This window comes from Pongo pygmaeus, chromosome 13 (genome assembly GCF_028885625.2).
Source record: "Pongo pygmaeus isolate AG05252 chromosome 13, NHGRI_mPonPyg2-v2.0_pri, whole genome shotgun sequence".
Taxonomy (NCBI): domain Eukaryota; kingdom Metazoa; phylum Chordata; class Mammalia; order Primates; family Hominidae; genus Pongo; species Pongo pygmaeus.
The window spans coordinates 125,460,210-125,480,194 of record NC_072386.2 but is presented as its reverse complement, the minus strand read 5'-3'; the positions used below and the strand labels follow the sequence as shown (position 1 = coordinate 125,480,194).

Genomic DNA, 19,985 nt, shown 5'->3' with positions numbered 1-19,985 from the left:
AAAGATCATCTAATTGAAAGGATTTGGTGACCTTCATGAATGACAGCCTCTGGGGCAGGGCAGGGCATCAGGGGAGAGTCACAAGATCCTCTGGGCCACCCTCTGGGGAACCAGGTGTCCCTGCCGGGGTCCTAAACAGCCTGGAAAGCAAAGCAAAAGGCTTCCTCCTGGCTGCAGAAGGGAATGCCTCCCTGGCTCACCACTTCACATCCATGGGCTGTTTGCAAACGCTGCCCCTCGCCAAAGCACCACTGCACCTTCCCGCCCGCCTCACACATGCAAGCATGTATGCTCACACACAGCCTGCCTGCACATGCCTACACATACATGGATACATAGACCCTGTATGTGCACATGCATACACAGCAATGCTCACATGCTTGTGCACACACACACACCCTATGCATGCACAGCCATACACAGCCATACACACCTGTCCACATACACACACACACGCACACACAGCCATGCCTGCACGCATGCACACAGGTACATGCACTCCCTGCACATACACATGCACACAACCACACATATGCGCACACACACACACACGTCCTCTCAATCAAGAAGCACTGACATCTAGAAGGGTCCCTCTTTCCTTCCTCATCTTACAGCAGACTGTGCTGAGGCCCAGACAGGAGCAGGTGCCCCGACCATGTCAGCCTGAAAGCTGGTGAGACAGAAACGCCCCTGGAGCTGCTCCTCTTTCTCACCCTCCAGGACTCCTTAAAGCTTTTCCCCTAAACACCCCTTACACACAAAGAAGGCGTCTGAGTGACTGTGGTGCCTGCAGAGAGGAGCTTGGAAACCCACAGCCTCGTGCATCCCATGCTCCAGTCCCACTGTGCTGTGGTCCAGAGATCCCACTTCGCCGCCACACATGAAGATGGCGTGGCAGATACCAGACCCCGGGCTGTGGGTCCATGCTGAAGAACAGCTCCCTCCCGTGCTCTGGCCCCACGGCCACAGCCACTCGCTCCCCTACCTCCAGGCCCACAGAGGGTTATTTCCAATCCCCCCACCCTCTTCTGCTCCCCCAAATCTCAGCTTTCTGCCACCCGCATGCCTCCAGCTAACTCCTCATCCGGAAGAGATAAGCAGAGACGCCGAGCTCAGTAAACTCTCTGGCCACCTTTCCTCCCAGTGAGGTTTGAGGCACCTGGTCTCCTGCAGTGAGAGCTGAGAGCTGGCCCCGAGCTCCATCCATCAGCAGGACCGATGGAGTAACTAAACGTTGCAGTTAGGGTCTCTCCAATGCCCTGCAGCCTCTTGGCATCTGATCAATCGCTTTGCCCACCGGAATCCCCCTCAGCCTTCTCCCAGCTGGCCCTCCACATGCGGCAGGCCAATCCCACACCATGGGCCCCTTTTCTGCGGTTTTCCTGCCCCAATCACTGAGGAGCAGGGCAGGCAGGAGCAGTCGGACGGACGGCAGAATACCTACCCTTTCTCCATCGTCTCCCGGAGGTCCTGGCGGGCCGGAAGGACCAGGGTCACCCTAGGAAGTGAAAGGGTCAACGTCAGCCTCTCCTGAGCTGGTCATGCAGGGCTTGTCCAAGGTCCCACTTTGTTTTTCTCTAATTCTGACAGTAAGATTCCCAAGCTCTCGAAAGACCCTTCCAGAATGGGGGAATTTTCCTTAGGAGATCACGTGTTCCTCAGCCGGGCTAAGGCAGGCTGCAGACTCTCACCCGAGTCTCACCACGATGGCCTGAAGGTAGGAGGGTGCTGGACTGAGCACCCAGCGGGGCAAGGCAGGGCCACACATGTGGGCAGCCTCAGGACACTGAGCCAAGGTCTGAGCTATCCTCAGCCCAAGTGCTCCAGGTGAAGCAGCCTCACACTCACACCCTCAGGGAGCGCCGCCTGCCTGCAGCCTCAGAGCTCGCATGCAGTGGGGGCTCAATATGTACTCATCAGTCATGCAAAAGGGCTGGAGCTGAGTCAGGGATGGCCTTCGTGGCTGTGCCGTTTCCATGTGTTTGTTGGAGAACATAGATGTGACAGCTTTGGATAAATGGCAATGTCCAAGCCCCTTCTCAAGGCATCATGGAGGGCAGCAGGGCGTGCTTGTGTGGGTGTGCGTGTGTGTTTGTGTGCGTGCATGTGTGTATGCGAGTGCACGTGTGTGGGTGGTGTGGGGGTATGTGGGGTGTGTGCATGTGTATGCATGTGTGCATGTAGGGGGATGGGGTGCATATGTGTGTGTATAGGTGTGTGTGTACATGTGGGTGCATGTGTGTGTGCATGTATGTGTGTGTGTATATGCACGTGTGTAGTGTGTGTGCATGTGGGGGTATGGGTGTGCATGTGTGGGTGAGTGTGCATGTGTGGGGTGTGTGCACCTGTGCATGTATGTGTGCATGTGGGTGAGTGTGGGTATGTGTGGAGCCTGTGCACGTGTGTATGCGTGTGTGGTGGTGTGCACATGTGTGTGTATGGGGGGGTGGTATGCATGTGTGTATGCGTGTGTGGGGGGTGTGTGCGTATGTAGCTGTGTGCATGTGTGTACGTGTGTGTGTGCAGGTGTGTATGCGTGTGGGGGGTGTGTATGCATGTGTGGCTGTGTGCATGTGTGTGTGTGTGCATGTGTGTATGCGTGTGGGGGTGTGTATGCGTCTGGCATGCATGTGTGTATGTCTGTGTGCATGTGTATGTGTGGGGGCATGTGGGTGTGTATGCGTGTGTAGGTGGTGTGCATGTGTGTATGCATGTCGGGCGGGGTGTGTGGGGGTGTGTGTGCGTGTGGGGGTGTATGTGTGGGGGGTGTACGCGTGTGTGCATGTGTGGGTGGTGTGCATGTGTGTATGCCTGTGTACGTGTGTATACATGTGGGGGGTGTGGGGTGTGTATGCATGTGTATGCATGTGTGGTGTGTGTGCATGTATGTATGGGTGTGGGGGTGTGTATGTGCATGTGTGCCTGGGGAGGGCTGTGCACGCACATACTCGTGCCTGTATGTCCTCAGTGTGCTAAAATATAAAGGAGCCATCAAAGAAATCTTCACAGAAAGCAGGTCAAAGAACGAACATCCAACAAGCTGTGAAGAGCCCTCATGTCAGGCCCCCAAATGGGCTGAGAAAGCAGGGCGGGCGGCCAGGCCAGGCCTTCCCCACCACACCTCCTCAACAGGGCAGGAGATTGTAGGCTTTCCATCACGTTGTTATTGAAAGAAGACCACAGTCTATTGAGACAGATTCAAGATTCAAGGGGCTTGGCTGTTGCCGTTTATCCAAAGCTGCCGCATCTGTGTTCTCCAACAAGCACATGGAAACGGCGCAGCCAGTAAGACCCCCAGGTCACTGCACTAGCTCGGGACTCACGGGACACACTTTCAAGTTCATCCACGCCCATTAACAGGGAACGGGGGGACACCTGGCACGTTTTGATGACCTGATTTCCACATGGCCACTTGAGATTGTCCCCGCCCCCCTGGGACCACCACTTTAATATTGCAAAGTGTCCTTGGCCGCCCCTGAAATGGCAGCTGCTTGCATTTCCTGAACTGTTAAAGGACTCCATTAAGCAGATCTCTAAAAGGAAGGGCTCCTTCCCTGCCCGCTTCATGTGCTCCAGGTGGGTAGGCCCATCTGGCTCACTTGTCACAAACTGCAGACAAGAGCCCCCATTCCTTTGGGCTGGCCACCCATCAACAAAGACATCATCTTGGGGCTCACTGTCATTGCTGACTCCCGCGAGGTTTGTATAGTGACTGTTGGAATGGCGGAGACCTGACCCCACAGGAAATCTGAGGCTGCCTGGAAGGAGAAGGGCCTCCTGAGAGACACCTCTGCTGCCCATCGTCATGCCCGTCTCTTACAGAGGAAATACTCACCCTGTGGCCCTTCTCGCCTGGCAACCCAGCCAGGCCATCGAAACCCCGGTCACCCTGCAAAAAGGACAGAAAGGCTGCCTCAGACGCCACCCTGCACACACGGACACCCCGCCTTGGTGTCTACCAAGTGATGGCCACCCCACCTTGGACCATGTTTCACACAGCATCTATGCACCCTGAACCCCACCGGCCAGCCCTCTCCCCATAGGCCCCCGCTTTGCATCTACAATCTCGGCCTCTTCCCCGCAAACACGAACATGGGCTGCAAAGGGGGAGATGACTTTCGTCCCCAAGTCCCAGGCCGCAGGCCCCGATGGGTTCTTAGTCATGCGGTATTTCAGCGACAGCCACAGTGTCCCATGTGTGTGAGTGTCTGCTGCTGATCTCCTCCACCCCAGGGAGGCTCCAGGAGAGCAGGGTCCCGGTGTGTCCTCTCGCAGCTGCATCCACAGTGCCGAGGGGCTGCCCGTGCTCAGGAGGTATGCGTACCCATTGGTGGACGGGCCAGCCAGCACTGGCTACCCTCAGGCATCCTGGCTCTCTGGCCGGCCCCTCTTCTGCATGCCCTGGAGCCCAGGAACAGGGCCCTGTCTCATGGGTGTGCACACCATGTGGGGTGATGTCGATGATGGGACATTTTAGGCTTTCAGCCATGTTGTTAAAAGAAGATCATGGTCTTCTGAGACAGAGTCAACAAGACTGCGTTTCCTCCTGTCACCCCAGGCCACCTTACTAGCTCGGGACTGACGGGATGCACTTCAGAGCTCATCCACACCCGTTAAGAGGGAACAGGTGTAGTTGAGCCCTGGCATTTTTTTGGTGACCGGTCTCCAATCTCCAAATCACAGCTGCTGTCCCCAGGGGCACTCTTCACAGAAGGTCAGTATCTCCCCTGCCCCCTGTGGCCTGGGACAAATGCTTCCAAGAGGTGAGGAGGAGGGGTGAGCCAAGACCGGGGCAATGCTCACAGCAGTGCTGGGGCAGAGAGGTGGATACACTGAGCACAGCAGTGGGCGGGCATGAGTGGCGACAGCAACAGCCGGTGCATGCCTGGTGCAGGCTCGTTCATGCCACACACACAGCCCTGCCTTTAGCCACGGGCAACATCTATTCACCTCCATAACACCCAGGAGCCCCGACTGGACAAGACCCCCTGGCCCCCGCCCTTGCCATATGCCCCGCCTCTGCCCCACACGTGCCTCGTCACCTGCACAGCCACAGATGGTTTTCATAGTCGGAATCCCACCCCCATCCCTGCTCGCCACTGCTGGAAGGGAGCAAATTTCTCCCTTACGAAAATGAACTGCAATTGTCACGCTTGCTGGTGAAATTCACCCACCAACCCCATCTTCATGTCAAATGCCAGTGATGGAGCCACCTGTCACCATAATCATAGTCATCACATAACCAGCATTGTGGTCACATCCTCATGACCCCAGGGATGTTGACGCCAGGGCACCAGGAGGGTGGCGGGTGACCTACCTTGGGGCCAGTCTGTCCAGGCATTCCTCTGGCTCCGTCACTCCCAGCCCGACCCTGGAACAGAGGAGGCAAAACTGTCAATGCAAAAGAGCCCCTGGTTCACTGAGACCCCCGAGCCATGGTTTTCCATTAAACCAAGTTGAGCGTTCCACTGAAGCCGCGCCCACCCCCAAGGTCACAGCCCGAGTGGCCAGGCTGCTGCGAGGACCCAGATCCAGGAGCCCGGGCGGGGGCTGTTCTGTGCCTCACACCAATGGATGGAACACACGGGGCTGGTCTTTCTGGACCACGTCATCCCAGACTGTCAAAGGGGGATCATGCCACCGCCCCTGGGCTTCGAGAAGATGGCACAATGTGGCAGAGGAGACCAGGCTAGAGGAGCTGCGTCAGTCTAGGGGACCGTGAATTTAGGACTCAGGCGAGTGCAGGCCGCTGACCTCACAGACAGCACAGCTCCCTTCCACCATTTGGAGGTCAGAGGAAGGAGAGAAAAGACACATCTGGTTTGTCCACTTGGCTAAGGAAGAGGCCCAGGCCCCAAGTGAGGCCCAGTCTCACTCAGACTGCACAGCAACAGGAGGCAGCATCTGCACGGTGAGCAGATGCCCCGTTCCTGACGGCCAGCTATGGACACAGTCAAGGACAAGGTGCCCACCTGACTGGCCATGGGGCTGAAGAGGGGACCCAGACCTTCCAGGGCCCACTGTGCAGGCCCTACCTTCACCACAGTAGAGCCCTGTAAGGGAACAGGGTCTCTATGAAACTTAGCCAGACCTCCACGCCAACGAGGCACCCCAGCCAGCGAGTACAGAGGGCTGCCACCCTGCGCAACGAGGCACCCCAGCCAGCGAGTACAGAGGGCTGCTACCCTGCACTGCCATCTTCCATGGGCTCTTCCTCACATGAGGCCCTCGCCCCCAACCCACCACCAAGCAGAGAGAAGATCTGGAGGGTGGCAGCTTTGGGTCTCAAAGCACCGGAGACAGATAAGGCGGCACCAGAGAACAGCAGAGAAGCAAGAAGAGAGAAATCCAAACAGACCCCAAGGAGACAGTCCGTGCTCCCGTTGCTCCCCAAAAAGACATCGCCATGCCGGGCAAATGGAGGGGCCCATTGGGAGCCTCTTCTAGATTTCCAAACACTTTTAGAAACCAAGGGAAAATCGTCAGAAAACTTCACAGGATTTCACAGCACAACCCAGCCCCGCAAAGTGCCCAGATGCTTCTACAATCCACAAGCCAGCGTTCCTTGCAGGAAATGCTAGCAAAGAATTGAAGAGGCTGCTCAGACCACTTTGGAGTTGACCCCTCAGCTCCAAGCCCCTCTCTCACCACCATCTTTTCTTCTGCAGTGGATCTTCTGGGCATACTTAATGCCTTAAAACACACGCATATGCATGGCCCCGACACCATGTCACTCTGCAGATGGCCATGTTAGACAGCATTTCCCAAGTCTCCTCTTGTTCCAGTTTTTAACCTCACTCTAGGAAACCAGTTCTAGTGAAACTGGGTGGGAAGTATTTACGGAGACACACAAACACACCTTAAGGAAATAAAACATTTTTCAGAATCAGATCCAAATAAATGGCCCAATTGTCTACCAAGAGTCAATTCCAGAGCTGCTAATCCTCCTGGAATTATCCAACCCAGGCCTCTGTCTCATGCCCAGATTCCTGCATAGACCCTTGGACCTGCCAAACTGCAGCTTATCGGGTCATTTCTACCCACTAACCACAGCTTGCTCCGCAAGTCAGGAGCATCCAGAAACACTAGGGAAGGACCCATTTTTGCCTTGTTGACTCAGACTATAGCAGTCAAGGGTAGCTTAGGTAGACAACATACTGGCAAGAGGTCCACACCGAAACAAATCCAACCCTGCACTGAATATTTCTCTCGTTCACCAGAAACGTCTGCTGGTTGAAAAGGTCCACTTTCGAGAGCACAGTCTGGGCTCCCAGGGCCTGCCCCACCCTGTCTGGGTGGTGGTCAGCACTCGGGAAACGTGTGTCCTCTTTAGGAGCCACGGTCATGTGCAAACAAACCAGTTCCATCCAGGAGAACCATGCACCAGACAGAAAATTCCAGGAGCCAAGACAGCAGGTGAGGTGCAGGAAGGCCCTCCCATGCCCCCGAATCAGGCCATTTCTGGAGTCCCAACGCTGCCCGAAATATATAAGGCCCGCTGATAGTTTTGTCTTCTTAACATTTGCTCCCAAAGGGCCTGGGAAGTTTCCTGAATTAGAAATGTTTATTAAACTAAATGAATGTGCCCAGGGAAGAGGCCTGGTCTGCTGTGTCTGCGCCCAGGACACAGAGCGCCCCTCCCAGGCAGCTGGCTCAGAGGCGGCCTTGGGGAGGGACGCACCCATCACAAGAAGGGGAGCCACCTGGCTTCATGAGGCCCAGCTGGCTGTTGGGGGTGCCCGCACCCCAGATTTGGGCTCCTCCAGCGCCCAAGCTGCTGTCACTGAGCCACACACACTCACGCCACTCACCCGTCTTCCGGGCTTCCCAGCCGGACCAGGCGGGCCTTGCACACCTCGAGGACCCTGCCAGGGGTAAGAGACGAAGGGTCAGTGGTGAGTCCACCTTTCTCAGGAGAAAGAGCAAAGCCTTGTCCCCGTGCTCATCGACCCTGCCCATGCCTGGCTGTCCAAGCCACAAACATGTGGGAACTTCGGGGACGGGACATGGATCTGCTGCCTAGAATGAAGGCCAGGGACAGGATACAGCCAGCTCATTTCTGCCGCAGGCCTCAGAGTTCATTGTGCTCCACCCTCAGCACTGCGTAAAGCAACGACAATTCCCACGAATTTCCTTGAAAACATGCAGCAGTTGGGGTCCCTCCATGCTCGCCATCGCTGCCACCAGAGAACAGGAGGCGCCCACCAGACAGCGAAGGCAAGGATCCCACGTACCTGAGGCCCCAGGTCTCCCGGCTCGCCCTTCAAACCTCCGCTCCCAGGGGGACCCTAGGGAGACATGGTGTGGGTTAATGTCTGCTCAAGGTGGGGACTCGGGAACACAGGAAGGGCTGGGGGTGGCAGGGGAGGGGGCAGGGGGAGGGGTCAGGGCTTCAGCCACGGTGCTCAGCACACAAAGCGCGGCCTGTCTGCCTCGAACAGAACCAGCGGGAAGAACGATGACTTTCCAGGAGTGGGGAAATGCAGTTGTTTGGATATCTTCCTAATCAGGAATACAATTCTAGTTGTTGGGGCCCGCAAACACCACAAAACTCCTGGAGATGTTTCTCTCTCCAGGGTGAACCTGACCGTGGTCCGTTACAGCCCAAAGCTTCCAGCAGCGTGTGCACCTGCTACGGGCCCCTCAAGGCCAGATCCCCCGATGTGGGAGGCCAGCGCTGAGTCAGGCCCTGTGTGGAGGGGACCGAGCCCAGACCTAGCGGCAGGCGGCAAAGCCAGGAGGGCCCCTGTGGTGCTGAACTCCTCTGTGTGCCTACAAACCCACACCCCTCCCCGGAGGCCCCGGAACCCAGCCCCTGTGCCTGACACTGGCAGCCCGAGTCTCCCTGGGCACACGCTGTATGTTTCTTATGCATCGAGGACCCCAGATGAGAGCTAAGTTGAGGCCACAGGGCGGGGGTGGGTGAGGCTGGAAATCCTGTGCTCTGCCCCGCACTTAGTTATCTTCGACTCTGGAACAGGGCTGTAAAGATCAATGGAGGCCCCTGCTCCACAAGGCAAAGTCACAGCCTGTGTGAGGGACTTTCCCAGGCCCCTGGCTGCAGCAGGACCCCATCCCTCCAAGAAGCCACTCCCCTGGTGACAGCTCATAGCGTGTTCTCTGCAGGGGGAGCCTGGAGCTCCAATGCAGGGGTGAGGAGGGGCCTCCTCCTCTGATTCCTGCCAGCTCCTTTCCATTCAGGATGGAGTTGGAGGCTATTTCCCAGGATCGCTGATGTCAGCTCTACCCCGCTGAACTCCCTCAAGTGATTTCGAGGCACAGCCACCTATCCCCACCCCCCACCAACAAGGGAGCTGGAGCAGCACCGAGAGAGGCCCCTGGTCCCCCTGGCCACTCTCCTGGGAACAGGCACTGGACCGAGGGCTGCTCTGTGTCCACAGGACCCCAGGGCCACCTGCCACTGTCCACCAAGGACATAGGCAGTGGGCCAATCCCCACACCACGCCCGGCTCTCAGATTTGCCAATGACTTACCACAGGGCCAGGTCTCCCTGTGAGACCCATCGGGCCGGCTGGTCCCCTCAGTGCCAACTGCAAAGGAAAGTGAGACACGCTGAGGCAGGGCCCCAGCAGCGGTGCCCGGGTTTGCTGGCGCCTGAGCTGTGAGATGTGGCAGGAGGGAACGGGCAGACTGGACAGAGAAGGGACAGGAGACTCTGGAAAAGGAGGTCTGATGACTCCCCAAGGGCCCCCCGACTTCGATGGGGCTCTCAGCATCCATGGGAGTGACATGGGACACGCAGAGGTGCAAGCCGGTGGGCCCCCATTTCCTCCCTTGGGGGATGGGCCCCATCCCTCCTTCCTGTCTCTCCAGCCCACACAGAGAGGGCCTGCTCCCAGCCCATCACCCTTGGCTAAGTCGGAAATAAGCCTCTTACTCTGGGCATAGGGAGGACATTTTACACCTGAGCTCAAGCTGAGTCATGACATATTTTATTTCACATGGGAGGCACTTCAAGCACTCCCAGCCACTGGGAAAGTATTTTGGGAGGGTAGGAACCCACCTGCCCCATCTGCATGTGGCCCCCACCTGCACCAGCGCAGGTCCCACCACTTTCCCACAGAGCCGCTTCTGCAGCTGCCAAGTGACTCTGTTTCCCTGGCAGATGCCATCTGAATTTTAGAAGATTTTGTTTTGCATTATAAAATCTTATAGCCTATCACCCATTTGGCTTCAATTAAAATGCACAAGATAAAAGGCCAGCCAGGCAGGCCCAAGCCCATAAACCCAGCGGCAGGTAGCGGGGTTTGCTGCACACCGCCTTCCATCATTCAGGCAATTTGCTCCATGGTAACGACTCCGTGCTTACACTGTCCTGTAATTACCTAAGCACTCTGATCATTAACATCTACTCTGGCTGCTGTGGGAGCTGCATAAATATTTCTCAAACAAGGGATTACTTAGCAGCTTTCTTGCGCTCCGCTGGAGGATTACCCACCCACCTACCCGCCCCACGGGGCAGTGTTTACACCCGTCGTGGGCAATCAGCAATCCAGAGCCAAGTCTGCAGAAAACACAGGCCACTGATGAGCTATTTCACAGTAGGGAGGCAAGTGCTCCTCTGTGGACCCTGCTCCTTAGGACCCCCCAGGCTGAGAGTGAGGGGCTCTGGGGCCCAAGGGCTCTCTCCCAGAGGAGCCCAGCTCCAGGCCAGGCAGCCCCTTCCAAGAGCCACGTGGGTTTCCGGCTCCACTTCTGGATCCCAGCAGAGGGCCTAGCACAGAGGCAGAGGTCACAAACGGTGGAAGGTGGGCCGACTGGGTCAAAGGTGGAGGGGCCCAGAAGCTCCTTGTAAAGTTAGAATCCAGACCCTCAGCATGGACGAAGAACCGCTGAGAAACTCCCCAAACAATCCCCCTGATCTCTGGGTCCCTACTGGACACTGACATGATCTCCGGGCCCCTACTGGACAGTGACATGCTCTCGGGGTCCCTACTGGACAGTGACATGCTCTCGGGGTCCCTACTGGACAGTGACATGCTCTCCGGGTCCCTACTGGACAGTGACATGATCTCCGGGTCCCTACTGGACAGTGACATGATCTCGGGGTCCCTCCTGGACACTGACATACTCTCGGGGTCCCTACTGGACACTGACATGCTCTCGGGGTCCCTACTGGACACTGACATGCTCTCGGGGTCCCTACTGGACACTGACATGCTCTTGGGGTCCCTACTGGACAGTGATATGATCTCGGGGTCCCCACTGGACACTGAGGACTGGACGCTCCCACAGCTCCTGACCCCGGCAAGCAGGCATTCTAGGATCAAGACAGCTGCTTCCCTCCAAGTTGGGCTCTGAGCCTGACTCACTCACTCCTGTTGGCCCCTGGGGCTGGGCTCGGTCCCCTTCAGGCCTCTTGGGACCCAGCACTACTCACCCTGGCCTGCTGGAGAATGGCTTGCGCCTGGGACTCCTGGGCTGAGACCATGGGGCCTTTGGAGCCCGCATCGCCGCCACCTCCAAACCGGAACTGCAAGTGCAAGACAAGGGTCACTCTGGGAGCGGTGACGTGGCGCCCAGGCAAGACCGCAGACTGAGATGGGGCCCACAGGCCTCTCCTGCGACAGCGCAGCCTCAGAGGGTCTGGTTTGGAGCCCAACTGCCCCAGCTGCCTCCCCACCTCCGACCGATGAGGGTACTCACGGGCAGCATGAGCATGGTTCCTGGAGGACCGGGCAGGCCATCGGCCCCAGGAAGGCCTGGGCGTCCAGGGGGGCCCTGCAGACAAGGGGCCAAGAGAGACGAGTCAGAGTGCAACCAGGCCAGGGCTGGGCTGCAGCCAGAATGAGGGTGTTGGAGAAGCGGCCCACCTGAGAAACGTACTGGACACGCACAGAAGCTGCGAGACCCCGTGGCAGGAATGTTTCAGAAACCTCAGCCCGGAGAAGGGAGGGGCACGGCTGTGGGCTGAGGATCGGAAAGGCTTTGGAGGGAGGGATAAGAAGGGAGGGAGGTCTGAGCTGGATCTAGAGAAATCCAGAGACCCAGCAGGCTTCCGCTGGGGCCTCAAGGCAGAGACAAGGAGCCCGAAGGTGAGGAGGCAGTGTCAGGCTCCTGTCACTCCAGGAACGCCCCTTCCAGGTCTCCATACCCAACAGGAAACAAGGACTCCAGGCTCAAGGCCCAGTGCCTCCTGCCCCCAGTGGGCACTCGTCCTTAACGGGCTCCAAGCGAGCCGCCTGTGCCTGCTCAGATGGAAGACGGGACGGAGCAGCCACTTGTGTGGACAGACACGCAACAGAGCAGAGCACACACTCAGCCAGAGCAACTTCAAGAATCTACTTATACACAAACAACACTGTGCCCTCCTCACACCCGGCCAACCTGGCCACACAGACATCCCTAGGACTGGATTCTCCAGACTAATTCCAGCCAGCTTCAGACCACTATATGCATGTCAAACCAGTAAGACGATTTATTTTCAAAATAATATTTGATCACAAAGCTATTTCACAAAAGCAAGCAGATTCCCAGCTGGCCTAAAGTAGATGAGGCTTGTCTTGTATAGAGTGGGAACTTAACCCCCTCTCCCCAGTGAGAAAAGGCTCCACCAACTACACTCCAGTTACACTCCAGTGTAGCGGATGGGTGCTGGCTGCAGTCTTCCGAATCAGCAGCAGCTACACTGAGCATGTGTGTTCACACCACCCAAGCGAGACGCTCCCTGCCAGGAAACCCATGATGGATTCCCAATTCCCAGACAGGAAGACCAAGAACCTGAATGGTTCTTCTGGAACTATCCAGAAGACTGTGGAGCCATCTGGGCCTGAACCTAAACTTTCCTGCCTTTTCTTTACTGGTTATTTTTTATTGCAGAAGTAACTCCATTTCTTGTGAAACGTCTTAAGGTACAGATTTATAGAGTGAAAGTGAAAGGTCCCTTTTCATCTCCGGATGTAACCAGTTGCTCAAGTTCTGTAAGTGCAAAGGCAAAGATGGAGATGCACATGCTGGACACACTAACTAACACACTCGTCACTATGAGGCTATGTGGCTTCGGAGTTTTGTTTTGAGACAGAGTCTCACTCTGTTGCCCAGGCTGGAGTGCAGTGACACGATCTCAGCTCACTGCAACCTCCGCCTCCCGGGTTCAAGCAATTCTCTGCCTCAGCCTCCCGAGTAGCTGGGATTATAGGTGTCCACCACCAGGCCTGGCTAATTTTTGTATTTTTAGTAGAGATGGGGTTTCACCATCTTGGCCAGGCTGGTCTTGAACTCCTGACCTTGTGATCCACCCGCCTCGGGCTCCCAAAGTGCTGGGATTACAGGCGTGAGCCGCCGTGCCCAGCCTCTTTCTTTTTAATGGTACTGTCTCTAAATATTCTGCAATTTGCTCTTGAAATCACGGCCTATCTCTGTAGATCTCCTTGGCAACATCTGTTGCATCTCCCAGGCACAATGGACTCATCATTTATTTAAGCCATCTTCAGCCAATGCACGTTGGATTGGTTCCAGTTTGCATTATGACAAACACTGCCTGACAGACGTGCTAACATATTCTGCTAGGTAAGTCCCTCAAAGCAGTGCTGCTGGGTCAAAGAATATATGTATGTGTATATTTCTTAATTGCTAATGGATACTGCCCAATTGCTCCCAACTGCCATTTTGGAAAACACTCTCAGAAGACAAAAATCGTGTTTAAAAAATAAAGATCCAGAACATGTTTGCCACCCAGGTTTTGTCATTGACATCCAATCCCGATAGCCACTTACAGCTGAGATTCCTGTGTCGGAATCAATTCCAAACCAAACCCTACATTTAAAATTTGGGGTCAGTGTCTTCCAAGGACAAGCTGCTGTCTGTGCAGTGCCTGTGTGTGTGTGTGCATGTGTGTGTGGATGTGTGTAAGTGTATGTGGATGTAAGTGTATGTGTGTGCATGTGTGTGGAATGTGTGAATGCATGTGTGTGCATATGTGAATGCACATGTGTGGAATGTGTAAATGCATGTGTGTGCACGTGTGTGGAATGTGTGAATACATGTGTGTGCATGTGTAAATGCATGTGTGTGGAATGTGTGAATGCATGTGTGTGCATGTGTAAATGCATGTGTGTGGAATGTGTGAATGCATGTGTGTGCATGTGTAAATGCATGTGTGTGCATGTGTAAATGCATGTGTGTGCACGTGTGTGGAATGTGTGAATGCATGTGTGTGCATGTGTAAATGCATGTGTGTGCACGTGTGTGGAATGTGTGAATGCATGTGTGTGCATGTGTAAATGCATGTGTGTGCACGTGTGTGGAATGTGTGAATGCATGTGTGTGCATGTGTAAATGCATGTGTGTGCACGTGTGTGGAATGTGAATGCATGTGTGTGCATGTGTGTGGGTGTATGAATGCATGCAGTGTGTGTGCATGTGTGTGAATGCATGTGTGCATGAATGCATGTGTGTGATGTGTGAATGCATGTGTGTGCATGAATGCATGTGTGCGCATGTGTATGTAATGTGTAAATGCATGTGTGTGCATGTGTGTGGGTGTGTGTATGATGCATGCAGTGTGTGCATGTGTGTGAATGCATGTGTGCATGAATGCATGTGTGCACGTGTATAATGTGTGAATGCATTTGTGTGTATGAATGCATGTGGTATGTGTGCATGTGTGTGTGTGAATACATGTATGCATGAATGCGTGTATGCATGAATGCGTGTGCACGTGTGTGGAATGTGTGAATGCATGTGTGTGCATGTGTGAATGCATGTGTGTGCATGTGTGAATGCATGTGTGTGCACGTGTGGAATGTGTGAATGCATGTGTGTGCATGTGTGAATGCATGTGTGTGCACGTGTGTGGAATGTGTAAATGCATGTGTATGAATGCATGTGGTGTGTGTGCATGTGTATGAATGCATGTGTGCATGAATGCATGTGTGTGCACGTGTGTGGAATGTGTGAATGCATGTGGAATGTGTGAATGCATGTGTGTGCATGTGTAAATGCATGTGTGTGCACGTGTGTGGAATGTGTGAATGCATGTGTGTGCATGTGTAAATGCATGTGTGTGCACGTGTGTGGAATGTGTGAATGCATGTGTGTGCATGTGTAAATGCATGTGTGTGCACGTGTGTGGAATGTGAATGCATGTGTGTGCATGTGTGTGGGTGTATGAATGCATGCAGTGTGTGTGCATGTGTGTGAATGCATGTGTGCGTGAATGCATGTGTGTGCATGAATGCATGTGTGCGCATGTGTATGTAATGTGTAAATGCATATGTGTGCATGTGGGTGTGTGTATGATGCATGCAGTGTGTGCATGTGTGTGAATGCATGTGTGCATGAATGCATGTGTGCACATGTGTATAATGTGTGAATGCATTTGTGTGTATGAATGCATGTGGTATGTGTGCATGTGTGTGTGTGAATACATGTATGCATGAATGCGTGTATGCATGAATGCGTGTGCATGTGTGTGGAATGTGTGAATGCATGTGTGTGCACGTGTGGAATGTGTGAATGCATGTGTGTGCACGTGTGGAATGTGTAAATGCATGTGTATGAATGCATGTGGTGTGTGTGCATGTGTATGAATGCATGTGTGCATGAATGCATGTGTGTGCACGTGTGTGGAATGTGTGAATGCATGTGTGAATGCATGTGGAATGTGTGAATGCATGTGTGTGTGAATGCATGCGGTGTGTGTGCATGTGTGTGGAATGTGTGAATGCATGTGTGTGCACGTGTGTGGAATGTGTGAATGCATGTATGAATGCATTGTGTGCATATGTGGGTGCATGTGTGTGCATGCATGTTTGTGCGTGTGTGCATGTGTGAATGCGTGTGTGCATGTGTGTCTGCATGTGTGTATGAATGCATATGTGTGAATGCATGTATGCATGCATATGCATGTATGTGTGTGGATGTGTGAATGTGCATATGAATGTGTGTGTGTGCATGTGTGTGAATGCATGCGTGTATGCATGTGTACGTTTGTGTGGGAATGCATGTATATGCATGTGTGTCTGTGCATGCATGCTCCTGCTCACATGGTGTTGCTGTAGGAAGCCAGGAAGTCTCCTCAAGGCCACTCCTTGTCCACTGCTGTCCATTTCCAAAGACCCTCCTTTCAGCATCCTTCCTGCCTGTTCTAAGCCACGGTGGTGAAAATCCAAACCCCAGGCTGTGAAAGCAACTTCCCTCTGATGCTGCCTCTCACCGACACCCGGAATAATTCCAAAGAATGGGAACGTAGACGAACAAGGATAACGTGAAGTCCTAGAAGAAGGAGATAGTGTGGAGAAGAAAGGAAAGAATGTCGCCACCCCCACGAACCCTTCCGAAGTGTTCAAATTTGTCACAAGTCCTCATGGCCACCGACATGAACCTGCATTTGCTATCACTTAGAAACATTGTCAGCAAGCCTTTGCCAAGCCCCGTGGTCTCTAACGTAAAGACTTTGACCCCTGGGCTGAAAGTCACGGCTACACCTCAAAGTCACATTTCCAATTTTCATGACACAAACCACGGGCCAGTGATGTGGCTGTTGTCTGCGACAAGGCAGGTATCAGACACCAAGGGAACGCTCCAGCAGGCTGACACACAGGTCATGCGGATGCTGCTTGGCTCCAGCCACTGGCAAAATATGGCAAAATAAGAAATCCCACCTCGCCTTTGCTATTTGCTTGTATTTTCCTGTTACTCCATTAGCTGGCCCCCACATCAGTGCCCTCACTTGGTCAAACAGCAACGTTCTGAAGGCCCTGGCACAGGAGGGCTCTCAGTGTCATACCTATACCAGGTGAAGAAATCAGGCGCCTACTTCCAAATGAAGGCACCACTGGTATCTAACAGGGTTTCTTTCCTGAGGACATCCAGGCGTCTTGCACAGAGACGATGTGGCCGGGTGACCGGATGCCTCACAAAGTGGCTTCCTCTGCCACTGCAGATTCAGCACGTGAAACTGTCCCCACAAGACCCCTCGGCTCAGCCTCAGGGGAGAGGCACAAGGCCTCTTTCCAGGCTGGGATTTGGGTCAAAGCAGTGAGCAGAGAACTCTGAGCCTTTTCTCTTCATGGTAGTGGCAGGTTTGGGAGGAGCTGTAGGCCTGCAGGAGGCTTTGTGTTGAAAAGCTCCCTTCCACTCTCGGAAAGAGCTGGAGCAGGAGGGCAGTGTGCAGGCGTCTCTCCAGAACCTTTGTGTGCATGTGGTTCTGTCCAGGCCCGACCCTGGGCAGGCCCAGCTTGGGAGTGGCCTGGAGAAGCTCTCAGTGGTCACTTCCTGCTGGACATCTCCTGGCTGTGCAGAACACGTGCATGACCACGTGCGGTGGGCTGAAGGGTCCCTCATCAAAGGTACGTCCAGGTCCTGAAACACGTGACTGTGCCCTTACTTGGGGTCTTTGAGGATGGGAGTGAGGATCTTGAGATGAGATCTTCGGTCCTAAATCCAATGATGAGTCCTTGTAAGGAAAGAGGAGGGGAGGCAGTGACAGAGACACAGGGGAGGGCCGCGAGAAGACAGAGGCAGAGACTGCAGAGATGTGCCAGCAAGCTACGGGGGCAGAGGATGGCCAGTGGCCACCAGGAGCCAGAAGAGGTGAGGAAGACCCTCACCTGGAGCCTCCAGAGGGGGTGCGGCCCTGCCTACACCTTGATTTCAGATCTCTGGCCTCCAGAACTAAGAGAGAAGACATTCCTGTTGCTTTAAACCCCAAGTTGGTCATCAATTGTCCGAGGATCCCAAAGAAATGAACCCACCTTTCATTCATTCATTGAGAGGGTTCCTACTGAGCCCCTTCCAAGAGCTAGACAGACACTCTCCCAGGAGCCCTAGGGCCCGTCTAAAAGACTGGAAGCCGGGCCCTATCAAGAGGCCTGATGCCTCAGACCGCACCCCTCAACCAGAACTAACAACCAGAAAATCCACAGGAGGGACTCTTTATCCATAGACCACCAATAATCGGGGCTCTGGGTAAGACCTGCGGCCTTGAGGGGCCCACATGAGAAAGACTCCTGGACTCACCCAGCCATTGCCACTAACCAACCGTGATGAACACCCTGGCAGGCCCCGCATCGGGTCCTACAGCACAGTGCGCTTGGGGCCATACAGGCGGCTCCTGCCAGCTGTCCCTTCACTCTAGAAATGTCCCGAGGCCTTTGCTCCCTTCACCTCTCTCTCCACAAACTGTACTTCATTTTCTTTTCCATATGATAATGTGTACCCTCCAACGAATCTTCCTTTCAACGCCGAGCTCACTTTGGGAGACACATACTGCCTCCAGGGCTACAGCAGAGAAACCCACGGTTCCCACAGATCTCCTGGTAGGGCACCTGAGGCTTGGATAGATTCCTATCAGTGGCCTCAGGGGACTAAGCTTTGAAGATAAATGTGACTCGAAATGGCCGGAAGTCATTCACGACCAGGCTGCTGGGGATGCGGACACACAAGCCTGAAGACCAGCCTCCGTGGAAGGGCCATGTGGAGGTGAACCCAGACAGCGCATGTGTGCGTGTGTAGATGTATGGGTGTGCATGTGCACGCCTGGGTGTGTGCACATGTGCATGAGTGTGTGTGCAGGTGTGTGAGTGCATGTGTGTGTAAATGTGTGTGCATGTGTATGGATGTGTGTGCATGCATGCATGAGTGTGTGAATGTGTGTACACGTGTGGGTATATGTGTGTGCATGTATGGGTGTGTGCGTGTGTGCATGTGAGTGCATGTGTGTGTAAATGTGTGTGAGAGCATGTATGGGTGAGTGTGTGCGTGCATGTGTGAAAGTGTGCATGTGTGTGAGCGTACATGTGTGCATGTCTGGGTGAGTGTGCATGAGTGTGTGCAGGTGTGGGTGAGTGTGCATGTGTGTGTGTGCATGCATGTATATGCGAATGTGTGGGCATGTGTGGGTGTGTGTATGCATGTATGGGTGTGTCCATGTGTGTGTGTGCAGGTGTGGGTGAGTGTGCATACATGCGTGTATGTATAGGTGTGTGCATGTATGCATGAGTATGTATAGGTGTGTGCATGTATGCATGAGTGTATGTGGGTGTGTACATGTGTGCATATACGGTTGAGTGTGTGCATGTAGGCATGAGTGTGTGTGTGCATGAGTGCATGCGAATGAGTGCATGTGTGGGTGAGTGTACAAGCATGTGTGCTTGAGTGTGTGTGTGAACCTCTGAGCAGCTCTGTCAAGATGTCCTGAACACTTCGAGCACAAGGAGAGACTGGATTGGCATGTCCCATCCACAGGAGCCCGGGAGCCAGGAAAGCAAATGAATCCCATGCTGCTCGCTTCTTCCCTGCAGCTTTTCGCGAAGCTAACTCCTTCTGAGTTGGACAGCAGCTGCGTGCTCATGAGTGGACTTGCTCTCTTTGTCATGTTGCCAGTGATCTAGCCTGTGTCCTATCCCACCCTGGGTGTAGCTCCAGCAGGCCATGGGGAGGAGATGGCACAGCAGGGCATCACCCCAAGGCTGGTCCTGGGGAGACCACACCAGAACCTGTTAGGTAGAGATGAGCCACACTTTCTGGCTGGGAGGTAGTGACTGCTGTTTTTCAGGGCATGGCTTACATACGAACCTTTTCAAGGCACAGAAAATGCACTCACGCAAAATCCCACGGGGAAGGCTAATCCTGGACACATAAAAAAGAGGGGGAGAAGGTTTGAGCCCCTGCTGAGTGACAGGAGGGGCTGATAAGACAGCGCCGGGCAGCATCATTATTGCCAGGCTGCTTCTGCACGTAATGGGGTCATTGAAGGGTGGGGGCCTCCTCCCAAGGCATCAAATGCGTCCCATTATGCAGGGAGCGAGGTGCCCCTGTGTAGCAATTTGGAGAAAGCTTGGGAAACTGCCTCCACTCTGACCCTGAGGCGGCTGGGAAAGAAACCTGCATACTGAATCCCTGGGGCTTCCCAGAGGAGGATCCAGGCCTCCCAGCGGGTGGGACCTGCCCGCAGACCCAGAAAGCAGATCGTTACTTTACCCAAAAATAATAAGTATGCTGCAAATGGAAAGATCTGTGTG

At 54.4% G+C, this 19,985-nt stretch overlaps 1 protein-coding gene across 2 annotated transcripts in view; it reads right to left on the bottom strand.

Moving 5' to 3' along the window:
* Nucleotides 1-19,985, bottom strand: part of COL5A1 (collagen type V alpha 1 chain) — a 209,774-nt gene that overhangs the window by 84,561 nt on the left and 105,228 nt on the right. For both annotated transcript variants that reach the window (XM_054500702.2, XM_054500703.2), the window contains exons 12-19: nt 11,668-11,742; nt 11,402-11,494; nt 9,495-9,551; nt 8,235-8,288; nt 7,812-7,865; nt 5,318-5,371; nt 3,836-3,889; nt 1,445-1,498 (exon numbers count right to left, since the gene is read on the bottom strand). In XM_054500702.2, the coding sequence (XP_054356677.2) occupies nt 1,445-1,498; nt 3,836-3,889; nt 5,318-5,371; nt 7,812-7,865; nt 8,235-8,288; nt 9,495-9,551; nt 11,402-11,494; nt 11,668-11,742 (495 nt within the window). The remainder of the gene's footprint in view (nt 1-1,444; nt 1,499-3,835; nt 3,890-5,317; nt 5,372-7,811; nt 7,866-8,234; nt 8,289-9,494; nt 9,552-11,401; nt 11,495-11,667; nt 11,743-19,985) is intronic.